The sequence below is a fragment of the Staurois parvus genome, unplaced genomic scaffold (genome assembly GCF_062004578.1).
Source record: "Staurois parvus isolate SC_StPar_1 unplaced genomic scaffold, SC_StPar_1.0 ptg000191l, whole genome shotgun sequence".
Lineage (NCBI taxonomy): Eukaryota > Metazoa > Chordata > Amphibia > Anura > Ranidae > Staurois > Staurois parvus.
The window spans coordinates 7,006,775-7,032,370 of record NW_028317987.1 but is presented as its reverse complement, the minus strand read 5'-3'; the positions used below and the strand labels follow the sequence as shown (position 1 = coordinate 7,032,370).

Sequence of the window (25,596 nt, the reverse complement as noted above, 5' to 3'; positions counted from 1 at the left end):
AGTGTGACCCCGGCCTTGTGCTGGGTGTGTATGGACTGTAGATCCTTATAGAGGGGTCACCTCCACTCCCACCAAGGGGGACAGAAATATATGACTGCCTAGTCCAGCCTCTCTCAGTCAGGGGTCCTCCAAAGGTTTCTCGGGGCTCCTTCAGCAATGAACAATTCCTGTGTGAATCTGTCAGATTACAAGTCCCCATTATCTGGGTAAGGGGGTGTCAATCATCGCACGTCGCTGACATTTATAAATCTAGAGCAGAGTATGAAATGTTCTGCAGATGACATTTCCCTCCCGGATTCCTTCCCCCAGACCCCACAGTACATAGCGCCCCCTCCTGTATTGTGGGGGGACTCTGGAAATGAAGTTTTATCGGCAGCTCAATGTGTGTCATTATCGGTCACTCTGCTGTCACCCCATCCGGTGTTCTCCCAGGTTTGTGTTAGTAGAAGAACATCATGTGACCGTGTATTCCTGGAACTCCTCACACTCAGCCGATGCGGGGCCGCTGCATTTTTCAAAGTCCTGCTTAATGCATTTTTGCTGCAGGTTTGGGGTGGTAAGAAAACGCTCCAAGAACGCCCCTCCCCATTGAAATCAAAGGAAAACATGGCAAAACGCATCAACAATTCCCCACGGTGAAGGTTTGGTGCAGATTTTGAGTCACATGATCTTTAAGAAGTGCAATGCAAACACGGTAAAAACATGGCAGAAATGCAGCAAAAAGTCATACATGTCCCGCGATCAGTGTGGGAGGAGCCTTCATGTCACTTTTGTTGCAGCACATTCTACAGTGAGAATGGAAACAATTCATAACCCCTCCCCCACCTCAACAAAACGCATCCCAGACTCCTACACACTGCAAAACCAGCTCTGGCAGTGAGAGGGTTAATGTGGGCTAGATGGGATCACTCTGCTGGGGTGACATTAGAGCTCCCCCTAGCTGCAGCCTGGTAATAACATTGCTGGGAGGTCTCTTCATTTCTCTGCTCCATACTTCCCGTCTTTATATCTGAATTCCATCTTTATATGAGCAGAAAATGAATGGAATAGTAAATCTAATCATAATCCCGCCCCAGAGTACTGCTCACCAAGTCCCGCCCCCACAGAGTACTGCTCACCAAGTCCCGCCCCCACAGAGTACTGCTCACCAAGTCCTGCCCCCACAGAGTACTGCTCACCAAGTCCCGCCCCCACAGAGTACTGCTCACCAAGTCCCGCCCCCATAGAGTACTGCTCACCAAGTCCCGCCTCCACAGAGTACTGCTCACCAAGTCCCACCCCCACAGAGTACTACTCACTAAGTCCTTCCCCCACAGAGTACTGCTCACCAAGTCCCGCCCCCACAGAGTACTGCTCACCAAGTCCTGCCCCCACAGAGTACTGCTCACCAAGTCCCGCCCCACAGAGTACTGCTCACCAAGTCCCGCCCCCACAGAGTACTGCTCACCAAGTCCCGCCCCCACAGAGTCTTGTTCTCCCAAGTCCAACTCCCACAGAGTACAGACACATAGAAAGGGAAATGGGTGCTAATAGGCTGCGGGAGATCCGCTGAGACATAGAAAGGGAAATGGGTGCTAATAGGCTGCGGGAGATCCGCTGAGACATAGAAAGGGAAATGGGCTTTAATAGGCTGCAGGGGATCCGCTGAGACGTAGAGAGGGAAATGGGTGCTAATAGGCTGCGGGAGATCCACTGAGACATAGAGAGGGAAATGGGAGCTAATAGGCTGCGGGAGATCCGCTGAGACATAGAGAGGGAAATGGGCGCTAATGGGCTGCGGGAGATCCGCTGAGACATAGAGAGGGAAATGGGAGCTAATGGGCTGCGGGAGATCCGCTGAGACATAGAAAGGGAAATGGGCGCTAATGGGCTGCGGGAGATCCGCTGAGCCATAGAGAGGGAAATGGGAGCTAATGGGCTGCGGGAGATCCGCTGAGACATAGAGAGGGAAATGGGAGCTAATGGGCTGCGGGAGATCCGCTGAGACATAGAGAGGGAAATGGGAGCTAATGGGCTGCGGGAGATCCGCTGAGACATAGAAAGGGAAATGGGCGCTAATGGGCTGCGGGAGATCCGCTGAGCCATAGAGAGGGAAATGGGAGCTAATGGGCTGCGGGAGATCCGCTGAGCCATAGAGAGGGAAATGGGAGCTAATGGGCTGCGGGAGATCCGCTGAGACATAGAGAGGGAAATGGGAGCTAATGGGTTGCGGGAGATCCGCTGAGACATAGAGAGGGAAATGGGTGCTAATAGGCTGCAGGAGATCCGCTGAGACATAGAGAGGGAAATGGGTGCTAATAGGCTGCAGGAGATCTGCTGACACATAGAGAGGGAAATGGGAGCTAATAGGCTGCAGGAGTGTGTTCAGGGTGTTATGAATGTGTCTGATTACACCCTAATCACCCTGTTCATATTGGCATTTTGGCTGTGTGTGGTGGTGGGGGGATGGGAAAGGTCCCCCAATGAGCAGCTGATAAGTGTGGAAGATTTCTCCTTCACTCTGAATCTGCAGGCAGGGAGGTCATGTGTCGGGGGAGGGGATCAGAAACATCTCCTCTGTGAATGGCAGAGGGCCTCCATGTATGTATGAAGATTGGATTGTCTGTGTCCCACCAATCATTAAGAGGAAACATCTCTGGAAATGGAAACCTCCGGAGAGGGAACATCAACAGAAATGTCGGCCAATCAAATGCAGGTAAATACTCTAAGCCACACCTCTTTTCCTTAGATAAGGGGGTTTTGGATATAAAAGGGGAGGGGCTCTCAGACAAGGACTGACACTGGACGGAGCACACGGATCTTCACAGACACTCATCTGATCCTCATCTCCACTCTCCACCAATCCAGACTCTCCATACCAGAACAGATTCTATGGGGAGCAGCCATTGGGAATCCTCGGGGGCGGTCCTATCATCCACCACAGCTCTCCTCACCTGGTAAAGTATAAATGAATCTCTCCTCTGTGAAATGTCATCTCATTTCTGAATCTGAGGGAGTTTGGACCTTCATAGTTTGTCTGATAGACATTTGGGGTTCAGTCCTCTTCCAAGGTGTCATCTCCACTAAGGAATCCAAGTCATGGAGAGGGGCGGAGTCAGTGGGAGGCGTCATCTAGACTCCATCCTGGTATTCTGCTGCAGAGACTGGAAGGTGACGGACTGATTGGGGGACCTTGTTGTCTACCAGTAGAGTGTGAATGACTTGTATTCCCAGATGGTGGGGACTGGACCTCCTGAATGAAGAATAGGGAACCTGAAAATTGTCCTGGGCAGGAAGGGGGTAAAAGTGCCCGGAATTGAAGGGGTTAAAGGGCAAATATGACAAGAAAACATTCAAAATGCTGAACACAACACAAGGCCGTGATCACACCTTGAGACATTTCTCATGGCTGCAGTTCCTCTGAGCTCCACATGGTGGTGATCTCACTTATACTAAACAGGAAGTCCCTATGGAAGACAGGAAGTGATGTCAGGTACAAACAGGAAATTCCATGTGGCACAAAGAAGAGGAGACATTGCTGGAAGTGGCAAGAGAGGAGGTAATAAGATGTTATTTCCTATTTACACCCATTAACCCCCCATCATGTCCGTCCTCTGCCTCCATAGTCACGTCCGTACTCTTCCTGCATAGTCACGTCCTTCCTCTTCCTGTATAGTCACGTCCTTCCTCTTCCTCCATAGTCACGTACGTCCTCTTCCTGCATAGTCACGTCCGTCCTCTTCCTGCATAGTCACGTCCGTCCTCTTCCTGCATAGTCACGTCCGTCCTCTTCCTGCATAGTCACGTCCGTCCTCTTCCTCCATAGTCACGTCCGTCCTCTTCCTCCATAGTCACGTCCGTCCTCTTCCTCCATAGTCACGTCCGTCCTCTTCCTCCATAGTCACGTCCGTCCTCTTCCTCCATAGTCACGTCCGCCCTCTTCCTCCATAGTCACGTCCGTCCTCTTCCTCCATAGTCACGTCTCTCCTCTTCCTCCATAGTCACGTCTGTCCTCTTCCTCCATAGTCACTGTGACGTCTTTTATCTCCAGCAGATGATGATACACACATATATAGTGTGGGAACCCAGATGAACCCCTTCAGGGGCAGAACATTCCCCCACTTCCGGGGCCGGAACATTCTCCTCATTGTGGAGATAAATTCTAGTAATATGGTCCTCTAAACAAACAGCACTGACAATAAATAGACAAGACAAGGACCATCCTGACCATACATGGCCTACAAAGGGCAATGATGACACTACACAGGCAGCCAATGGGCAATCATTACACTATGCAGCCAACACAATGATGGAGTGCCGGGGTCAGGAGTATGGAGCATGGAGCCCCTTACATTGCTGCTCAGGAGGAAGGAAACATTCCCCAGCCGGCCATGAAGAATATGTTCCATCATTGGTGTCAGAGGGAGGGAAATACTGAGGGGTCTGAGGGAAGTAGAGGAGGTGAGGGGCTGTGAGGGTTTAGTAAAGCTGAAAGACTTTAGGGCCTCTGAAGGGGGAAACTGGGACCTTTTAAGGGGTAATCAGGCTGCAGGGCTTTGGGGGAATAGGGGGCTGGAGGGCTCAGGGGACTCGGAGGGAGGGGAGGTCTCTGGGTCTGTGGTGGCCCTCCCCCACCTGTACTTATTTTTCCGACCTTACAGAACTGGCAATCTTAATCATCTTATTGTCTCACTGGTCATGTGATATGTTCTGGAATATCAAGTAACATAGAGAAGGACATTCCTTCACTCAGTGAGCACTTGTTCTTAGAGGAGTCCTGATTCAGCTGCAAACCAGAAACAAAACAAACCCAACAGAGAAAAGGGGATTTCTGATCCGACGAACCAAGAGGGTTCCAGGTCCTTCAAGATGTAACAAACACTAAACAGTCCAAACAAAATGTCTTCCCATGGGGGGAGTAGTTCTTCAATGTCCAGCAACCCTCCTATTCCCCCCTCACATCCACATCCTATTATTGTGTGACCAATACCATCCAAATCATTCTTACTTTCATTTCCCAAAGTTATCCGTCTACAAGGAGACCTGTATAGATCACATGATGGCACCAATGAGGATGGAGGAGGACCGGAGTCACATGACTGAGAAGATACTAAACCTCACCCTGGAGATCATCTACCTGCTGACCGGAGAGGTGAGGAGGATTCTGGGAGGTCACATGACATCACTCTCATCTCTATTAATAATACACAGACCTGACCAGAGAGGTGAGGAGGATTCTGGGAGGTCACATGACATTACTTCTATCTCTATTAATAAAACACAGACCTGACCGGAGAGGTGAGGAGGATTCTGGGAGGTCACATGACATCACTCTTATCTCTATTAATAACACACAGACCTGACCGGAGAGGTGAGGAGGATTCTGGGAGGTCACATGACATCACTCTTATCTCTATTAATAAATCACAGACCTGACCGGAGAGGTGAGGAGGATTCTGGGATTCTAACATGATATTCCTATTGGTTCCTCAATACAGAGATTTCCTCTTCTGAAGTCAGGTGATCATATGACCATCACAGTGCCTCCATGTGACTCCCTAAACCCTGAGAGACACAACATGCAGAAGATTCTAGAAGTCACCAAGAAGATGATGGAGCTGCTGACAGGAGAGGTGAGCGGTGCCGGGAATTCTGGGACATTCTCCAGTAACAGACAAGGGATGTGTCTGGATGGTGACTGTATCATTGTGTGTGTCAGGTTCCTATAAGGTGTCAGGGTGTCACTGTCTATTTCTCCATGGAGGAGTGGGAGTATTTAGAAGGACACAAGGATCTCTACAAGGACGTCATGATGGACAATCAGCCGCCCCTCACATCACCGGGTAAGAGGAGACTTTATTGTAAAGGAGAGAGCAGTACGGAGGATCCACCTAGATCCCCCATCATCTGATAAACACATAGAAACAATGGATTCAGTCAGTGTGTGTGTTTCCTACAGATGGATCCAGTCATGGGAACCCACCAGAGAGATGTCCCCGTCCTCTGTATTCCCGGGATTCCACACAGGAAGGTCACACCATCCCTCACCATCATCAGGTAGATGATGACAATTATTGGTAGTTGTGATTTATACGCAGCATGTTTGTTACAATGAATGTTTTATTATATCTTTCAGAGTGGAATCCTCGGGGATGAGAATATTGATGTTAAAGAAGAGTATAAAGAGGAGGATGAGGAGTATGGAGTGATGGAGGAGTTTTCAGAAGGACACAAGGATATGATGGAGCCACCTAATACCAGGAACCCACCAGAGAGATGTCCCCGTCCTCTGTATTCCCGGGATTCCACACAGGAAGGTCACACCATCCCTCACCATTGCAAGGTTGGTGGGATGGAGCATCTAGAACATGGACTTGTAGAGAAGATGTGTAGATTTTTTATGTGATATTCTCTCTCATTTCCTTGATTTAGAGTGGAGATCCAATCGATATAGAATTTGAGGTGAAAGCAGAAGAAGAAGAGGCGTATGTGAGGGATGATCAGCAGTCTATGGAGGAGGATGGAATAACGGGGACATTTATAGAGGAGGACACTCCTACAGAGATCAGCACAGGTGGGTCATGAACACTAAATCCATTCCTCCACCCATACTGCTCACTGATTGGTCCAGAGTAGGGCGGGGACTGGGTGATATCAGCCTGTAATCCCCTGGTCACTTTCCTGAGCTGTGTTCCCCGTCCTGTATTCCTGGATTTCTCTCGGATAATCTTCCTTCTCTGTGCTGCAGACACAATTTATGTATCTAGACTGGATTTATGGAGGTTCTGGGGTTCAGCTGGCAGCAAAATGTTGATTTTTCCTATAAGCATTGCATAATGTAGCACCCAGGACATGTGACTGGGGTCTCCTGCCTTGTGCCTGACTCTTCCAGGGGACCTTCTCTGTTATCTGCTGGCTGTGGAGGGATATGTCTGTAGTGTCTAAGACCCAAGTCACTGAGTGCAGTCTCAGGAGATGGGAGGCAAGCCACTCTTTAAGGACCTTTAATTACTGAATAAGAATATGAGTCCTGACCCCTGCACTATATACTCTATGTTGTACATTACATACTCCTGACCCCTGCACTATATACTCTATGTTGTACATTACATACTCCTGACCCCTGCACTATATACTCTATGTTGTACATTACATACTCCCGACCCCTGCACTATATACTCTGTTGTATATTACATAATCCCGACCCCTGCACTATATACTCTGTTGTACATTACATAATCCCGACCCCTGCACTATATACTCTGTTGTACTTTACATACTCCTTACCCCTCCACTATATACTCTGTTGTACATTACATAGTCCTGACCCCTGCACTATATACTCTATGTTGTACATTACATAGTCCTGACCCCTGCACTATATACTCTATGTTGTACATTATATACTCCTGACCCCTGCACTATATATTCTGTTGTACATTATATACTCCTTACCCCTGCACTATATACTCTGTTGTACATTACATACTCCTGACCCCTGCACTATATACTCTGTTGTACATTATATACTCCTGACCCCTGCACTATATACTGTATGTTGTACATTACATACTCCTGACCCCTGCACTATATACTCTATGTTGTACATTACATCCTCCTGACCCCTGCACTATATACTCTGTTGTACATTACATACTCCTGACCCCTGCACTATATACTCTATGTTGTACATTACATACTTCTGACCCCTGCACTATATACTCTATGTTGTACATTACATTCTCCTGACCCCTGCACTATATACTCTATGTTGTACATTACATACTCCTGACCCCTGCACTATATACTCTGTTGTACATTACATACTCCTGACCCCTGCACTATATACTCTGTGTTGTACATTACATACTCCTGACCCTGCACTATATACTCTGTGTTGTACATTACATACTCCTGACCCCTGCAGTATATACTCTATGTTGTACATTACATACTCCTGACCCCTGCACTATATACTCTATGTTGTACATTACATACTCCTGACCCCTGCACTATATACTCTATGTTGTACATTACATACTCCTGACCCCTGCACTATATACTCTATGTTGTACATTGCATAGTCCTGACCCCTGCACTATATACTCTATGTTGTACATTACATACTCCTGACCCCTGCACTATATACTCTGTGTTGTACATTACATACTCCTGACCCCTGCACTATATACTCTGTGTTGTACATTACATACTCCTGACCCCTGCACTATATACTCTATGTTGTACATTACATACTCCTGACCCCTGCACTATATACTCTGTGTTGTACATTACATACTCCTGACCCCTGCACTATATACTCTATGTTGTACATTACATACTCCTGACCCCTGCACTATATACTCTATGTTGTACATTGCATAGTCCTGACCCCTGCACTATATACTCTATGTTGTACATTACATACTCCTGACCCCTGCACTATATACTCTGTGTTGTACATTACATACTCCTGACCCCTGCACTATATATTCTATGTTGTACATTACATACTCCTGACTTCTGCTCTCCCCCTCCCCCCACTGCTATATATACACATAATATGGATTCTCTTATTACACCCATTTCCTCCCAGCTGGACATTTTATATCGGATGATGTGATTGGAGCACAGACTTTTACATGGTGATAATAATGTGATAACATCCTCCAACTTTGGACCCTTAAACAGAAAGTGATAATGAGGGAGGAGTCAATACCCCAATGATGGTGGTTTTCAGGATCAGTCCAGTCTTCATCTTGGTTGTTCTCCCTCCATCCTCACTCTCTGACCTCTGGTGGGGCTCAGCCCCGCTGTTCTTCATGACTAAATCATGGACTAAATAAGGATGTGCAGTACTTCTTGTGTTGGGAAGATGGCGATGAGTGATAGAGGGGGTGGGGACCCTCGTCCTATAATCCCCTCATCACTGTCCCTCCTATAAAAGACAGTTCTGGTTGTTTCCTCACTCTCTGACTAAGGTCCATGAATAAAGAAATGACCTGGTAGGAGATCAGAGGAGCCATTTCCTAGTTCCCTTGAGGGTGGAATTCTAAGCTCCTCAGAGCCCAAGCTGCCTGATGTGGGCGGAGTCCTGGTTTGGGGGAACCAATCAGCTCCTGTCTAGTAATCCTCTTTGTATTTTAGTCCATGGCCGGGAGATGAGGAAAACCTCCGAGGATTGTCTCACTTTGTCTCCAGACTGGAAAGTAGAAGATGAGGACATCACACAGTATAGTCCAGGAGAAAACCCGGCTCCCTCCAATGTCCATCCGGCACCACCCAGTGTAGATGGACCATCGGATTCCTCGTATCCTGAGGAACCTCAGACTGTGCGGGACCGGGCCGGCCTTCCAACAGGGAAGAGCTTCTCCTGTACTGAGTGCGGGAAGGGGTTCTGGTGTAAATCACATATTAATGTGCATGAAAGATCTCACACAGGGGAGAAGCCGTATTCCTGTCCTGAGTGTGGGAAATGCTTTTCAGACAAGTCCAATCTTTCTGCCCATCAGAGATTGCATATGGGGAAAAAGACGTTTTCCTGTCCTGAGTGCGTGAAATGTTTTTCAGTCAAGTCCAGTCTTTACATACATCAAAGATCTCACACGGGGCAGAAGCCCTCTTCCTGTCCTGAGTGTGGGAAATGTTTTGTAGAAAAATCAAACCTTGACACACATCAGAGATCTCACACGGGGGAGAAGCCTTATTCCTGTCCTGAGTGCGGGAAATGTTTTTCACTGAAGTCCTATCTTTCCAAACATCAGAGATCTCACACGGGGGAGAAGCCATATTCATGTCCTGAGTGCGGGAAGGATTTCCTGCGTAAATCAGGTCTTAATGAGCATATAAGATCTCACACGGGGGAGAAGCCATATTTTTGTACGGAGTGTGGGAAGGATTTCCTGCGTAAATCAGATCTTATTGTGCATTAAAGATCTCACACGGGAGAGAAGCCATATTCCTGTCCTGAGTGCGGGAAATGTTTTTCACATATGTCCAGTCTGTACGGACATCAGAGATCTCACACGGGGGAGAAGCCGTATTCCTGTCCTGAGTGCGGGAAATGTTTTTCACAGATGTCCCATCTTTTCAGTCATCAGAGATGTCACACGGGGGAGAAGCCGTATTCTTGTTCTGAGTGCGGGAAATGTTTTTCAGATAAGTCCAGTCTTCATAGACATCAGAGATCTCACACAGGGGAGAAGCCTTATTCCTGTCCTGAGTGTGGGAAATGTTTTGTACGAAAATCAAAACTTGACACACATCAGAGAACTCACACGGGGGAGAAGCCTTATTCCTGTCTTGAGTGTGGGAAATGTTTTGTACGAAAATCAAAACTTGACACACATCAGAGAACTCACACGGGGGAGAAGCCTTATTCCTGTCCTGAGTGCGGGAAATGTTTTTCACTGAAGTCCTATCTTTCCAAACATCAGAGATCTCACACGGGGGAGAAGTCTTATTCCTGTCCTGAGTGTGGGAAATGTTTTGTAGAAAAATCAAAACGTGACACACATCAGAGATCTCATTCGGGGGAGAAGCCATATTCTTGTTCTGAGTGTGGGAAATGTTTTTCACAGAAGGCCCATCTTTACAGACATCAGAGATCTCATATGGAGGAGAAGCCATATGCCTGTCCTGAGTGAGGGAAATGTTTCTCACTGAAGTCCTGTCTTCCTGTATATCAGGGGCCCCACACAACCCTGGAGGTGTATTAGTGCCTTGAGTGTGGGAAATGTCTTCTAGATGAATGTTGCTGGACATCCCAGCTCTCATGTGGGGAAGAAGCACACCCTGATATACACCTCAGATATACTCCATGGCTGATCTTCATCATGGAAGAAACAGTTCATGAGATCAGAGGTCCCCAGAGACATGGATGAAGTGTGGGACCAGGTCGGCCATTGATGGCAGGAGAAGAATAAAAATGGAGTCCTGCCCTGTGATTGGCTGAGTACATTTTGTGGTGGGAGATTTCACAAACACTTTTAGATCTATTAAATAAAAGTTTAATAAATGTGACCGGCATTCACCCGGCTGTGACGTCTTTTGGCCACATTTTATTTCATATGATCATTGGCTCCAAATAGGGACCATCATTTCATATTCTGTGACTTTTACTGATGGAGGTATTTCAGGAAAATACTGCATTATGACCACTAGATGGCGCTGACAAAGGAAATCACTGTGTTAAATCACATAGGTCCAGAATTTGTAATGTCTGGATGGACACTTGTCTCTTCCGTCCAATGAATGGTCTGTAAGTGGAGCCCTTAGTTCCCTTCATCAGGCATGGATTCATCTCCATCACTGAGGTCATCCTCATCACTTGTGAGTACAGAACACACTGAAGGATAGAAGGTCATCCAAGCAGCAATAATAAACCAACCATTCATTTACAGCTGAAAATGTGCATTCCGCCATTAGATGGCACAATGTTTTATAGGAATTAGTGTCATCTAGTGAACAAATGTAATATTTTACCCAAAAACAGGAAACAAAGGAGGTTGTGCTGAGTAACTAGATACCCAACACGCCCAGCCCTACAATGGTGTGATGATGAAACCATGACAAACTTTGTCCTCAGAAATGGCCCCTAGGGGGCGCTATAAAAGCCTTTCCAGGTCCTCAGTGTAGAGGTGACCCTGAATCATGGATGGAGAATGATTGCTCTCACTCCGGCATGCATGGCGTGATGTAATGTGTGGGGCAATCCATGATCTTGTATGTAGGCACAGGTGGAATATTGGTTAGTATGTATGAACTCAATGATTAGGGGGCGGGGTTTTAGGTGTTTGGGTGCACCTTTCATTTTTTCACTTTAATGCCAACATATAAGGAACCAATATCCCCCATATGATCGCATTTTGTGGTTCTCTTTAATGAGACATCAGGTGTCTATTAGACCCCTCATGTGTCTCCCGCCCTCCATGGTGTCAATCAGACCCCTCGTGTTTCTCCCGCCCTCCATGGTGTCTATCAGACCCCTCGTGTGTCTCCCGCCCTCCATGGTGTCTATCAGACCCTTTGTGTGTCTCCCGCCCTCCATGGTGTCTATCAGACCCCTCGTGTGTCTCCCGCCCTCCATGGTGTCTATCAGACCCCTCGTGTGTCTCCCGCCCTCCATGGTGTCTATCAGACCCCTCGTGTGTCTCCCGTCCTCCATGGTGTCTATCAGACCCCTCGTGTGTCTCCCGCCCTCCATGGTGTCAATCAGACCTCTCTTGTGTCTCCCGCCCTCCATGGTGTCTATCAGACCCCTCGTGTGTCTCCCGCCCTCCATGGTGTCAATCAGACCCCTCGTGTTTCTCCCGCCCTCCATGGTGTCTATCAGACCCCTCGTGTGTCTCCCGCCCTCCATGGTGTCTATCAGACCCCTCGTGTGTCTCCCGCCCTCCATGGTGTCTATCAGACCCCTCGTGTGTCTCCCGCCCTCCATGGTGTCTATCAGACCCTTCGTGTGTCTCCCGCCCTCCATGGTGTCTATCAGACCCTTCGTGTGTCTCCCGCCCTCCATGGTGTCTATCAGACCCCTCGTGTGTCTCCCGCCCTCCATGGTGTCTATCAGACCCCTCGTGTGTCTCCCGTCCTCCATGGTGTCTATCAGACCCCTCGTGTGTCTCCCGTCCTCCATGGTGTCTATCAGACCCCTCGTGTGTCTCCCGCCCTCCATGGTGTCTATCAGACCCCTCGTGTCTCCCGCCCTCCATGGTGTCTATCAGACCCCTCGTGTCTCCCGCCCTCCATGATGTCTATGAGACCCCTCGTGTGTCTCCCGCCCTCCATGATGTCTATGAGACCCCTCGTGTGTCTCCCGCCCTCCATGGTGTCTATCAGACCCCTCGTGTGTCTCCCGCTCTCCATGATGTCTATCAGACCCCTCGTGTGTCTCCCGCCCTCCATGGTGTCTATCAGACCCCTCGTGTGTCTCCCGCCCTCCATGATGTCTATCAGACCCCTCGTGTGTCTCCCGCCCTCCATGATGTCTATCAGACCCCTCGTGTGTCTCCCGCCCTCCATGGTGTCTATCAGACCCCTCGTGTGTCTCCCGCCCTCCATGGTGTCTATCAGACCCCTCGTGTGTCTCCCGCCCTCCATGGTGTCTTATCAGACCCCTCGTGTGTCTCCCACCCTCCATGATGTCTATCACACCCCTCTAGTGTCTCCCACCCTCCATGGTGTCTATCAGACCCCTCGTGTGTCTCCCGCCCTCCATGGTGTCTATCAGACCCCTCTAGTGTCTCCCACCCTCCATGGTGTCTATCAGACCCCTCGTATGTCTCCTGCCCTCCATGGTGTCTATCAGACCCCTCTAGTGTCTCCTGCCCTCCACTGAAGATAATGGAGAGCAGATTGAGCTCCATTCACAGCTTCTCCGGTCACAGTGGTCAGGAATGATGGCACTGACCCCGGAAGTGGCCGAATACACATCACTTCTAGGGGTGATCAGCGATTGGTTGTTCTATGATCTTCCCCCTCTACCCAGTGGCACCCACTATGTGAGTGCTGGGCACAAAGGTGTGATAGCAGAGCCTGACAAACATGGTGGGGGGTCTGTGGGGGCCATCCAGTGGTAATTTGGAAAGCTCCTCCTGTGACGGTGTCTGACAGCACACTTATTCTTCACCAGAATGTTCCAGAAGGTCCTGCTGGTCTCTGGGGCAAATGATTCCACCATTGGAGGAAGGTTGGGGAAGGTTTCCCTGAACATCATAATTTGGTGTTTGGAAATTCCCACCATTGGCCATGTCTGTGAAATATCTAATCCTCGTGTTTGCCGATCCTCTGGTACCGGACTGGTGAGATCAGAGATTTTCAGAACCAGGAAGGATCCATATCGTGTCCAATCAGGAAGCAGATTTCTGTCCTCACTCACATCTCTACTGTCCAATCAGATCCTCCAATGGTCTCCAGGAAGTACAGTACAGGGCCAAAGTTATGTCTGTTCCTGAGGGAATTTAATCCTTTGGTACCCAGAGGAGAATAAATAGGAGGGGCACAGCAGTGAATTGTGGGTGTGGTAAAATTGCAGTGGGAGGAGCTTAAACATTTGCCTACTCATTGTGTAAGCAGTAACATAATTCACTTCCTTGTATCCACAAAATATAATTCAATGACTTCCACAAGGGAGAGTCTCACTGTCTCCTCGGTTGGAGGCCGTAGCTTGTAAGCAGGTGACTGCCACGGTCAGTACCAGGAAGGCAGGCAAAACAAGGTCTAGTAGCAAGCCGAGGTCAGCACCAGGAGATCAGGCTGAGAATAGTCAGAGTAGAGTGCAGTGGTCAGGAGTATGTCATATACAGCCCTGTGTACAGAGTGCAGTGGTCAGGAACATGTCATATACAGCCCTGTGTATAGAGTGCAGTGGTCAGGAGTATATCATATACAGCCCTGTGTATAGAGTGCAGTGGTCAGGAGTATGTCATATACAGCCCTGTGTATAGAGTGCAGTGGTCAGGAGTATATCATATACAGCCCTGTGTATAGAGTGCAGTGGTCAGGAACATGTCATATACAGCCCTGTGTACAGAGTGCAGTGGTCAGAAACATGTCATATACAGCCCTGTGTACAGAGTGCAGTAGTCAGGAACATGTCATATACAGCCCTGTGTATAGAGTGCAGTGGTCAGAAACATGTCATATACAGCCCTGTGTACAGAGTGCAGTGGTCAGGAACATGTCATATACAGCCCTGTGTATAGAGTGCAGTGGTCAGGAGTATATCATTTACAGCCCTGTGTATAGAGTGCAGTGGTCAGAAACATGTCATATACAGCCCTGTGTATAGAGTGCAGTGGTCAGGAGTATATCATTTACAGCCCTGTGTACAGAGTGCAGTGGTCAGGGACATGTCATATACAGCCCTGTGTACAGAGTGCAGTGGTCAGGAGTATGTCATATACAGCCCTGTGTATAGAGTGCAGTGGTCAGGAGTATATCATATACAGCCCTGTTTATAGAGTGCAGTGGTCAGGAGTATGTCCTATACAGCCCTGTGTATAGAGTGCAGTGGTCAGGAGTATGTCATATACACCCTTTGTCTAGAGAGTGCAGTGGTCAGGAGTATGTCATATACAGCCCTGTGTATAGAGTGCAGTGGTCAGGAGTATGTCATATACAGCCCTGTGTATAGAGTGCAGTGGTCAGGAACATGTCATATACAGCCCTGTGTATAGAGTGCAGTGGTCAGGTACATGTCATATACAGCCCTGTGTATAGAGTGCAGTGGTCAGGAGTATGTCATATACAGCCCTGTGTATGGAGTGCAGTGGTCAGGTACATGTCATATACAGCCCTGTGTATGGAGTGCAGTGGTCAGGAGTATGTCATATACAGCCCTGTGTATAGAGTGCAGTGGTCAGGAACATGTCATATACAGCCCTGTGTATAGAGTGCAGTGGTCAGGAGTATGTCATATACAGCCCTGTGTATAGAGTGCAGTGGTCAGGAGTATGTCATATACAGCCCTGTGTATGGAGTGCAGTGGTCAGGAGTATGTCATATACAGCCCTGTGTATGGAGTGCAGTGGTCAGGAGTATGTCATATACAGCCCTGTGTATGGAGTGTAGTAGTCAAGTAAAACAAGCTAGAGAAGGAATCTGAAGAAAATGTCCATGATGGAGATGAGGGTTCCATATAGTATGAGCAGCATCACCCTTCACTCTCTAACCAAGACCTAGTCTGCAATGCCCTGAATGACACCAATGAGTCTCTGACCAATCTCACGGTTTGGATGGACTTTCTCCTTTGATGATTTCCAGGTGACCATGAATTAGAGTTCCAATATCTCCCCGATGTTCTGCAGACAGATAGACATTTCCCGATGACTTATGTTGTACAGATTCCTCGTGTTCCCTGATACGAGCTCATACATTGGACTTGTCCTACTTTCACCCAGGAGTGAATGGACTTGGACAGATACTCTCCCTATGTGGAGGACACGTGGCCTGGTATGGTTCAGGAGGGGACATGCTCACTCCCCACCCCCTTCCCTGGGTAGCCAGGCTGCATGCTCAGATAAGAGTCTGCTACTGATTTCGGGGCACCTCCCACTTTTTATTTTTTCCCTAAAATCAATACCCCACCTGAGAGGTCTAGGATGATTTATGCCGGGGGGGGGGGGAAGAAATGTTCCTTTAACACTGTATTTATATTCACCTGTCAGCCAGGAAATCCCCAGCTGACTGCTGAATGGGCTGAGCGGGGATACGTCATCCAGGGACCCTGGAGGTTGCTGACCCCCTAACATCCAGCCTGAGTGGGAAGCTGCTGTATTTCACAGTATTAGAACTACTGCAGTCTGAGGTTCAACTCAGCTGAACACACATTCTGTTCTGACATTCACCCATTCCACAAACATGCTCCATTCTGTGTGACCCTGGGTTCAGTCCAAACCTGGAGCTCAGCTCTGTTAGTGTAGTGGTCCCTTACATTGGGGACCAGTGGGAGGACCCCCTTATATCAGTGGTCAGTGTAGTAGTCCCTTACATTGGTGACCAATGGGAGAAGGACCCCTTTTATCAGTGGTCAGTGTAGTGGTCCTTTACATTGGTGACCAATGGGAGAAGGACCCCCTTATATCAGTGGTCAGTGTAGTGGTCCCTTACATTGGTGACCAGTGGGAGGACCCCCTTATATCAGTGGTCAGTGTAGTGGTCCCTTACATTGGTGACCAATGGGAGAAGGACCCCCTTATATCAGTGGTCAGTGTAGTGGTCCCTTACATTGGTGACCAGTGGGAGGACCCCCTTATATCAGTGATCAGTGTAGTGGTCCCTTACATTGGTGACTGATGGGAGAAGGATCTCCTTATATCAGTGGTCAGTGTAGTGGTCCCTTACATTGGTGACCAGTGGGAGGACCCCCTTATATCAGTGGTCATTGTAATGGTCCCTTACATTGGGGACCAGTGGGAGGACCCCCTTATATCAGTGGTCAGTGTAGTGGTCCCTTACAATGGTGACCAATGGGAGAAGCATCTCCTTATATCAGTGGTCAGTGTAGTGGTCCCTTACATTGGTGATCAATGGGAGAAGGACCCCCTTATATCAGTGGTCAAGGTAGTGGTCCCTTACATTGGGGACCAGTGGGAGGACCCCCTTATATCAGTGGTCAGTGTAGTGGTCCCTTACATTGGTGACCAATGTAAGGGACCCCCTCAGCAACAACTCCCAGGGCACTCAGCAGCAGACAGGGTGCAAGGGTGCTCAGTAGACAGGCTTACAGACTGGCAGGGTCTCAGCTGTGGGGTCTGACCTTTGAGGAGAAGGCTCATGCAGAGCTGTGGAGACTCCCAACCCCGAGGTATTGCAGAGGGCTACAGTCCTGACCTTTTGGGGGTCTGCAGGGCGCGCAGGGGGGATGGCTGGGGAGACTCGGTCCCCCTCACCCGAGCCTCCCAGCATCTTTCTGGGAGCAGGATGATTCTACTCACATGGCCAGGAACAAAAGGGAAGGCTGCTTCCTGTGTGGGTCTCTTGAAGATCATGTGGGACGCGGCTAGGTTGCCTCGGCAACGGCTGGCCCAGCCCTGTCCATGGAAGCCCCACAGACCTTCTAATGTATAAGGGGGAAGGGAGGGGTGGAGGAATATGGCGGGGGATGGGAGAGGCACTGGCAGTCCGTGACAGACCCCTTATATCAGTGGTCAGTGTAGTGGCCCCTTACATTGGTGACCAATGGGAGAAGGACCCCCTTATATCAGAGGTCAGTGTAGTGGTCCCTTATATTGCTGACCAATGGGAGAAGGACCCCCTTATATCAGAGGTCAGTGTAGTGGTCCCTTACATTGGTGACCAATGGGAGAAGGACCCCTTATATCAGAGGTCAGTGTAGTGGTCCCTTATATTGCTGACCAATGGGAGAAGGACCCCCTTATATCAGAGGTCAGTGTAGTGGTCCCTTACATTGGTGACCAATGGGAGAAGGACCCCTTATATAAGTGGTTAGTGTAGTGTTCCCTTACATTGGTGCCCAACGGGAGAACCCCCTTTGTGTGTAGGTCAGGTGCAATGCTTTAGCCAATCACAGCGCATGATGATGTCACAGGAGGCGGGGCACCCAGTTGATGTCACTGGGTAGCCCCACTCCTTAGATATTGTCAGGCTGGCGCAGCATCAAGAGCGGAGTGTCTTTTTTCCCCCTTTTATTTAGGGTAGCGGTGGCGGGAATTGTGCTTATTGTTGGAACTACTTTGGGGGACTTTTTTATTTTTAATAAAGGACTTGTCAGAGACTGGCTCCTGTCATTTTTTACACTACATTTTTTTTTGTGAATGGGTAGCAGAACCATGTACCACATACTCATTCACATAGGGGGGCTGGGATCTGAGGGCCCCCTTGTTAAAGGGGCTTCTAGATTGTGATACACCCCCCGCCCACAGACCCCCACAACCATGGGCCACGGCTGTGGAGAAGAGGAATATTTCCCCATCAACATAGGGACAAGGTGCTTTGGGGAGGGGAGCCCCCCGTCCCAAAGCACCCCTCCCTGTTGAGGGCATGTGGCCTGGTATGGTTCAGGAAGGGAGGTGCTAACTCGTCCTCCCCTTTCCTTAACTGCTGGGTTGCATGCTCACATAATGGTCTGGTACAGATTTTGGGGGGACCCCCACGCCATTTTTTTTTGGGGGGGGTTCTGCTCAAAATTCATACCAGACCCAAAGGGCTTGGTATGGATGGGGGGACACCATGCCAATTGTTTTGCCTATTTGTATTGCCAGCAATACTTTTGACATTCAGCTTTCAGCGGGGAAGCCCACTGACACTGGAAACATGAATGAATGTCTCACCAGTAAAATACGGCGTGACTTCATCATAGACCTCATACCGGATTGTAGTAGCTGAGCGGGATCTCACCATATACTCAGATCAGGAAGATACCGCTTAGTGAACTGTCCCCTGGGTTCAAAGTTCACAGACAAACTTTCAGTAGGTTCAAATATTCCACCACAAACCGAACAGAGGGGTGTTTGACCCATCACTAGTGGCCAGTGTAGTGGTCCTTTACATTGGTGACCAATGGGAGAAGGACCCCCTTATATAGTTGTCATTCTTACATCATTGGTGGGAAGACTGGCCCCCTTACAGATCATTGATGTCAGTTGTTACTGAGAGACAGGAATTGTTCATTGCTGAAGGAGCCCCTAGAAACCTTTGGAGGAACCCTGGCTGAGAAAGGCTGGACTAGGCAGTCATATATTTCTGTCCCCCTTGGTGGGAGTGGAGGTGACCCCTCTATAAGGATCTACAGTCCATACACACCCAGCACAAGGCCGGGGTCACACTACCAGACGCTTCTCGGGGCTGCAGTTCCTCTGAGCTCCACAAGGTGGGGATCTCACTTCTACCCAGACTGGAAGTCTCTATGGAAGACAGGAAGTGATGTCAGGTACAGACAGGAAGTGATGTCAGGTACAGACAGGAAGTGATGTCAGACAGAAAGTAGAGATCAGACGTAGCTGGAAGTTGCAGCAGAGGAGGTAATAAGATGTTATGTTCTATTTACACCCAGTAATTCTCTGTCATGTCCGTTCTCTTCCTCCATAGCCATGTCTGTCCTCTTCCTCCATAGTCATGTCCGTCCTCTTCTTCCATAGTCACGTCCATCCTCTTCCTCCATAGTCACGTCCGTCCTCTTCCTCCATAGTCACGTCCATCCTTTTCCTCCATAGTCATGTTCGTCCTCTTCCTCCATAGTCACTGTGACGTCTTTTATCTCCAGCAGATGATGATACACACATATATAGTGTGGGAACCCAGATTACCCCCTTCAGGGGCAAAACATTCCCCCACTTCTGGGGCCGGATCATTCTCATTGTGGAGAGGTGTCACCTTCTCTCCTTAGCCGTCTCCTGTAATGGGGGATGAGGTTCAGATTTGGGTTGGACTGACATTTACACTTCCACACCCTTCCCTTGAAGATCTCACCCTCCCCCCACACCTGACTACCTCCTCCATGTACCCCGGCTCCTCTGCCCCCCCTGCAGGCCTGGGACCGGCATGGCGGATGGAGTGGAGGGGGATGAGTTCCCGGACCTCACCCCTTCTATCTCCCCGTGCGGCAACTCTCATATGAGGTCTCTCAGTCTTTGTGGTAGTTTGATGGAGGTGAATGGGCAGCCTGGCTTTTATTTATACTGTAGAGATGTGGGGGGGCATTTAGTACACACTGTTTACACACAGCAAGGTGATGGTGGGGGTGTGCATAGGGGTCTTCAACAACTATTCTACAACATGTGTATGCTGCACACCCATTGGTTACATTGAATTGCTAATTCCCTCTATCAGTCTCCAAAATGGTTACATTGTATCTCTTGTAACAAAGACTTATGTATTTCCTGAGCTCCTCATCTCCATCTAGTGGCCACAGTGTGGTATTTTACTACTGACCATGATAAAAGAAAATGTATCAGCTGGGAAAAAGTCTGAAAGAATTTGCACAAAAGGACTTTCATGTAGATTTATTGAATGATTGTGCATGGGTTTTTTTATAAATAGACCCCCCCAATCAACCCAATCTACCTGTTCCAATATCCACTAGGAGCAGCCTGCCTATTAACCCCTTACATCCCCATCCTAACATTGTACAACTAATACAATTCAGATCATTTTTGGCTATCTGTCTACAGAGAAACCAACATAGATCACATGACCACACCAATAAAGATGGAGGAGGACCAGAGTCACATGACTGAGAAGATACTAAACCTCACCCTGGAGATCATCTACCTGCTGACCGGAGAGGTGAGGGGGATTCTGGGAGGTCACATGACATCACTCTTCTCTCTATTAATAAAACACAGACCTGACCGGAGAGGTGAGGAGGATTCTGGGAGGTCACATGACATCACTCTTATCTCTAATAATAAAACACAGACCTGACCGGAGAGGTGAGGAGGATTCTGGGAGGTCACATGACATCACTCTTATCTCTATTAATAAACACAGACCTGACCGGAGAGGTGAGGAGGATTCTGGGAGGTCACATGACATCACTCTTATCTCTATTAATAAAACACAGACCTGACCGGAGAGGTGAGGAGGATTCTGGGAGGTCACATGACATCACTCTCATCTCTATTAATAAAACACAGACCTGACCGGAGAGGTGAGGAGGATTCTGGGAGTTCACATGACATCACTCTCATCTCTATTCATAAAACACAGACCTGACCGGAGAGGTGAGGAGGATTCTGGGAGATCACATGACATCACTTATCTCTATTAATAAAACACAGACCTGACCGGAGAGGTGAGGAGGATTCTGGGAGGTCACATGACATCACTCTTCTCTCTATTAATAAAACACAGACCTGACCGGAGAGGTGAGGAGGATTCTGGGAGGTCACATGACATCACTCTTCTCTCTATTAATAAAACACAGACCTGACCGGAGAGGTGAGGAGGATTCTGGGAGGTCACATGACATCACTCTTATCTCTAATAATAAAACACAGACCTGACCGGAGAGGTGAGGAGGATTCTGGGAGGTCACATGACATCACTCTTATCTCTATTAATAAACACAGACCTGACCGGAGAGGTGAGGAGGATTCTGGGAGGTCACATGACATCACTCTTATCTCTATTAATAAAACACAGACCTGACCGGAGAGGTGAGGAGGATTCTGGGAGGTCACATGACATCACTCTTATCTCTATTAATAAAACACAGACCTGACCGGAGAGGTGAGGAGGATTCTGGGAGGTCACATGACATCACTCTCATCTCTATTCATAAAACACAGACCTGACCGGAGAGGTGAGGAGGATTCTGGGAGATCACATGACATCACTTATCTCTATTAATAAAACACAGACCTGACCGGAGAGGTGAGGAGGATTCTGGGAGGTCACATGACATCACTCTTATCTCTATTAATAAAACACAGACCTGACCGGAGAGGTGAGGAGGATTCTGGGAGTTCACATGACATCACTCTCATCTCTATTCATAAAACACAGACCTGACCGGAGAGGTGAGGAGGATTCTGGGAGATCACATGACATCACTTATCTCTATTAATAAAACACAGACCTGACCGGAGAGGTGAGGAGGATTCTGGGAGGTCACATGACATCACTCTTATCTCTATTAATAAAACACAGACCTGACCGGAGAGGTGAGGAGGATTCTGGGAGTTCACATGACATCACTCTCATCTCTATTCATAAAACACAGACCTGACCGGAGAGGTGAGGAGGATTCTGGGAGGTCACATGACATCACTCTTATCTCTATTAATAAAACACAGACCTGACCGGAGAGGTGAGGAGGATTCTGGGAGTCTAACATGATATTCCTATTGGTTCCTCAATACAGAGATTTCCTCTTCTGAAGTCAGGTGATCATATGACCATCACAGTGCCTCCATGTGACTCCCTAAACCCTGAGAGACACAACATGCAGAAGATTCTAGAAGTCACCAAGAAGATGATGGAGCTGCTGACAGGAGAGGTGAGCGGTGCCGGGAATTCTGGGACATTCTCCAGTAACAGACAAGGGATGTGTCTGGATGGTGACTGTATCATTGTGTGTGTCAGGTTCCTATAAGGTGTCAGGGTGTCACTGTCTATTTCTCCATGGAGGAGTGGGAGTATTTAGAAGGACACAAGGATCTCTACAAGGACGTCATGATGGACAATCAGCCGCCCCTCACATCACCGGGTAAGAGGAGACTTTATTGTAAAGGAGAGAGCAGTACGGAGGATCCACCTAGATCCCCCATCATCTGATAAACACATAGAAACAATGGATTCAGTCAGTGTGTGTGTTTCCTACAGATGGATCCAGTCATGGGAACCCACCAGAGAGATGTCCCCGTCCTCTGTATTCCCGGGATTCCACACAGGAAGGTCACACCATCCCTCACCATCATCAGGTAGATGATGACAATTATTGGTAGTTGTGATTTATACACAGCATGTTTGTTACAATGAATGTTTTATTATATCTTTCAGAGTGGAATCCTCGGGGATGATAATATTGATGTTAAAGAAGAGTATAAAGAGGAGTATGGAGTGATGGAGGAGTTTTCAGAAGGACACAAGGATATGATGGAGCCACCTAATACCAGGAACCCACCAGAGAGATGTCCCCGTCCTCTGTATTCCCGGGATTCCACACAGGAAGGTCACACCATCCCTCACTATTACAAGGTTGGTGGGATGGAGAATCTAGAACATGAACTTGTGGAGATGATGTGTGGATTGTTTATGTGAGTTTTTATTTTACAGATGATATTTTCTCTCATTCTCTTGGTTTAGGGTGAAGATCTGATAGATATAGAATTTGAGGTGAAAGCAGAAGAAGAAGAGGCGTATGTGAGGGATGATCAGCAGTCTATGGAGGAGGATGGAATAACGGGGACATTTATAGAGGAGGACACTCCTACAGAGATCAGCACAGGTGGGTCATGAACACTAAATCCATTCCTCCACCCATACTGCTCACTGATTGGTCCAGAGTAGGGCGGGGACTGGGTGATATCAGCCTGTAATCCCCTGGTCACTTTCCTGAGCTGTGTTCCCCGTCCTGTATTCCTGGATTTCTGATACAGGAATATTAATAATATGAGTCCTAACCCTGCGCTATATACTTTATGTTGTACAATACATCATTTTGGTACTATACAGTATATTCCTAAGATTTGTATCCTATAATAAGTTGTACATTACATACTTCTGACTTCTGCTCTCCCCCCTCCCCCCACTGCTATATATACGCATAATATGGATTCTCTTTTGTTCCCCCCATTTCCTACCAGCTGGACATTTTATATCGGATGATGTGATTGGAGCACAGAGTTTTACATGGTGATAATAATGTGATAACATCCTCCAACTTTGGACCCTTAAACAGAAAGTGATAATGAGGGAGGAGTCAATACCCCAATGATGGTGGTCTTCAGGATCAGTCCAGTCTTCATCTTGGTTGTTCTCCCCCCATCCTCACTCTCTGACCTCTGGTGGGGCTCAGCCCCGCTGTTCTTCATGACTAAATCATGGAGTAAATAAGGAAGTGCAGTACTTCTTGTGTTGGGAAGATGGCGATGAGTGATAGAGGGGGTGGGGACCCTCGTCCTATAATCCCCTCATCATTGTCCCTCCTATAAAAGACAGTTCTGGTTGTTTCCTCACTCTCTGACTAAGGTCCATGAATAAAGAAATGACCTGGTAGGAGATCAGAGGAGCCATTTCCTAGTTCCCTTGAGGGTGGAATTGTGCGCTCCTCAGAGACCAAGCTGCCTGATGTGGGTGGAGTCCTGGTTTGGGGGAACCAATCAGCTCCTGTCTAGTAATAATCTTTGTCTTTGTATTTTAGTCCATGGCCGGGAGATGAGGAAAACCTCCGAGGACTGTCTCACTTTGTCTCCAGACTGGAAAGTAGAAGATGAGGACTTCACACAGTATAGTCCAGGAGAAAACCCGGCTCCCTCCAATGTTTATTTGGCACCACCCAGTGTAGATGGACCATCGGATTCCTCGTATCCTGAGGAACCTCAGACTGTTCGGGACCCGGCCGGCCTTCCAACAGGGAAGAGCTTCTCCTGCGCTGAGTGCGGGAAGGGTTTCCATTCTAAATTCCTTGTTAATAGGCATAAAAGGTCTCACACAGGGGAAAAACCATATTCCTGTCCTGAGTGCGGGAAAAGTTTTTCACAAAAGTCGAATCTTGTCAGACATCACAGATCTCACACGGGGGAGAAGCCACTTTCCTGTTCTGAGTGCGGGAAATGTTTTTCACAGAAGTCCTATCTTTACACACACCAGATATCTCATGTGGGGGAGAAGCTGCATTGCTGTCCTGAGTGCGGGAAATGTTTTTCACATATTTCCTACCTTTACAGACATCAGAGATCTCACACGGGGGAGAAGCCATATTCTTGCCTTGAATGTGGGAAATGTTTTGTAGAAAAATCAAAACTTGTAACACATCAGAGATCTCACACAGGGGAGAAGCCGTATTCTTGTCCTGAGTGCGGGAAATGTTTTTCACAGAAGTCCTGTCTTTCCATACATCAAAGATCTCACACGGCAGAGAAGCCACTTTGCTGTTCTGAATGCGGGAAATGTTTTTCAGATAAATACAATCTTTACACACATCAGAGATCTCACACGGGTGAAAAGCCATATTCCTGTCCTGTGTGCGGGAAATGTTTTTCACAAAAGTCCAATCTTTACACACATCAGAGATCTCACACGGGGGAGAAGCCGTATTCCTGTCCTGAGTGTGGGAAATGTTTTTCAGATAAATCCAATCTTAACACACATCAGAGAACCCACACAGGAGTGAAGCCGTATTCCTGTCCTGAGTGTGGGAAATGTTTTTCAGACAAGTCCCATCTTTACACACATCAGAGATCTCACACGGGGAAGAAGCCACTTTCCTATCCTGAGTGAGGGAAATGTTCCTCACTGAAGTCCTGTCTTCCTGTACATCAGGGGTCCCACACAACCCTGGAGGTGTATTAGTGCCTTGAGTGCGGGAAATGTCTTCTAGATGAACGTTGCTGGACATCCCAGCTCTCATGTGGGGAAGAAGCACACCCTGATATATACCTCAGATATACTCCATGGTTGACCTTCATCATGGAAGAAACAGTCCATGAGGAG

General features: G+C 48.1%; 2 protein-coding genes and 1 pseudogene across 2 annotated transcripts in view; all 3 read left to right on the top strand.

Annotated features, from left to right (window-relative positions):
- Positions 1 to 25,596, top strand: part of LOC149461937 (uncharacterized) — a 359,663-nt gene that overhangs the window by 90,281 nt on the left and 243,786 nt on the right. The window lies entirely within an intron of this gene.
- Positions 2,675 to 10,953, top strand: LOC149461942 (uncharacterized; annotated as a pseudogene).
- LOC149461938 (uncharacterized) overlaps positions 24,309 to 25,596 on the top strand; it is a 134,914-nt gene continuing 133,626 nt past the window's right edge. Inside the window, exon 1 of the mRNA XM_089677686.1 lies at positions 24,309 to 25,319. Within this exon, the coding sequence (XP_089533812.1) occupies positions 24,319 to 25,319 (1,001 nt within the window). The 5' untranslated portion in view covers positions 24,309 to 24,318. The remainder of the gene's footprint in view (positions 25,320 to 25,596) is intronic.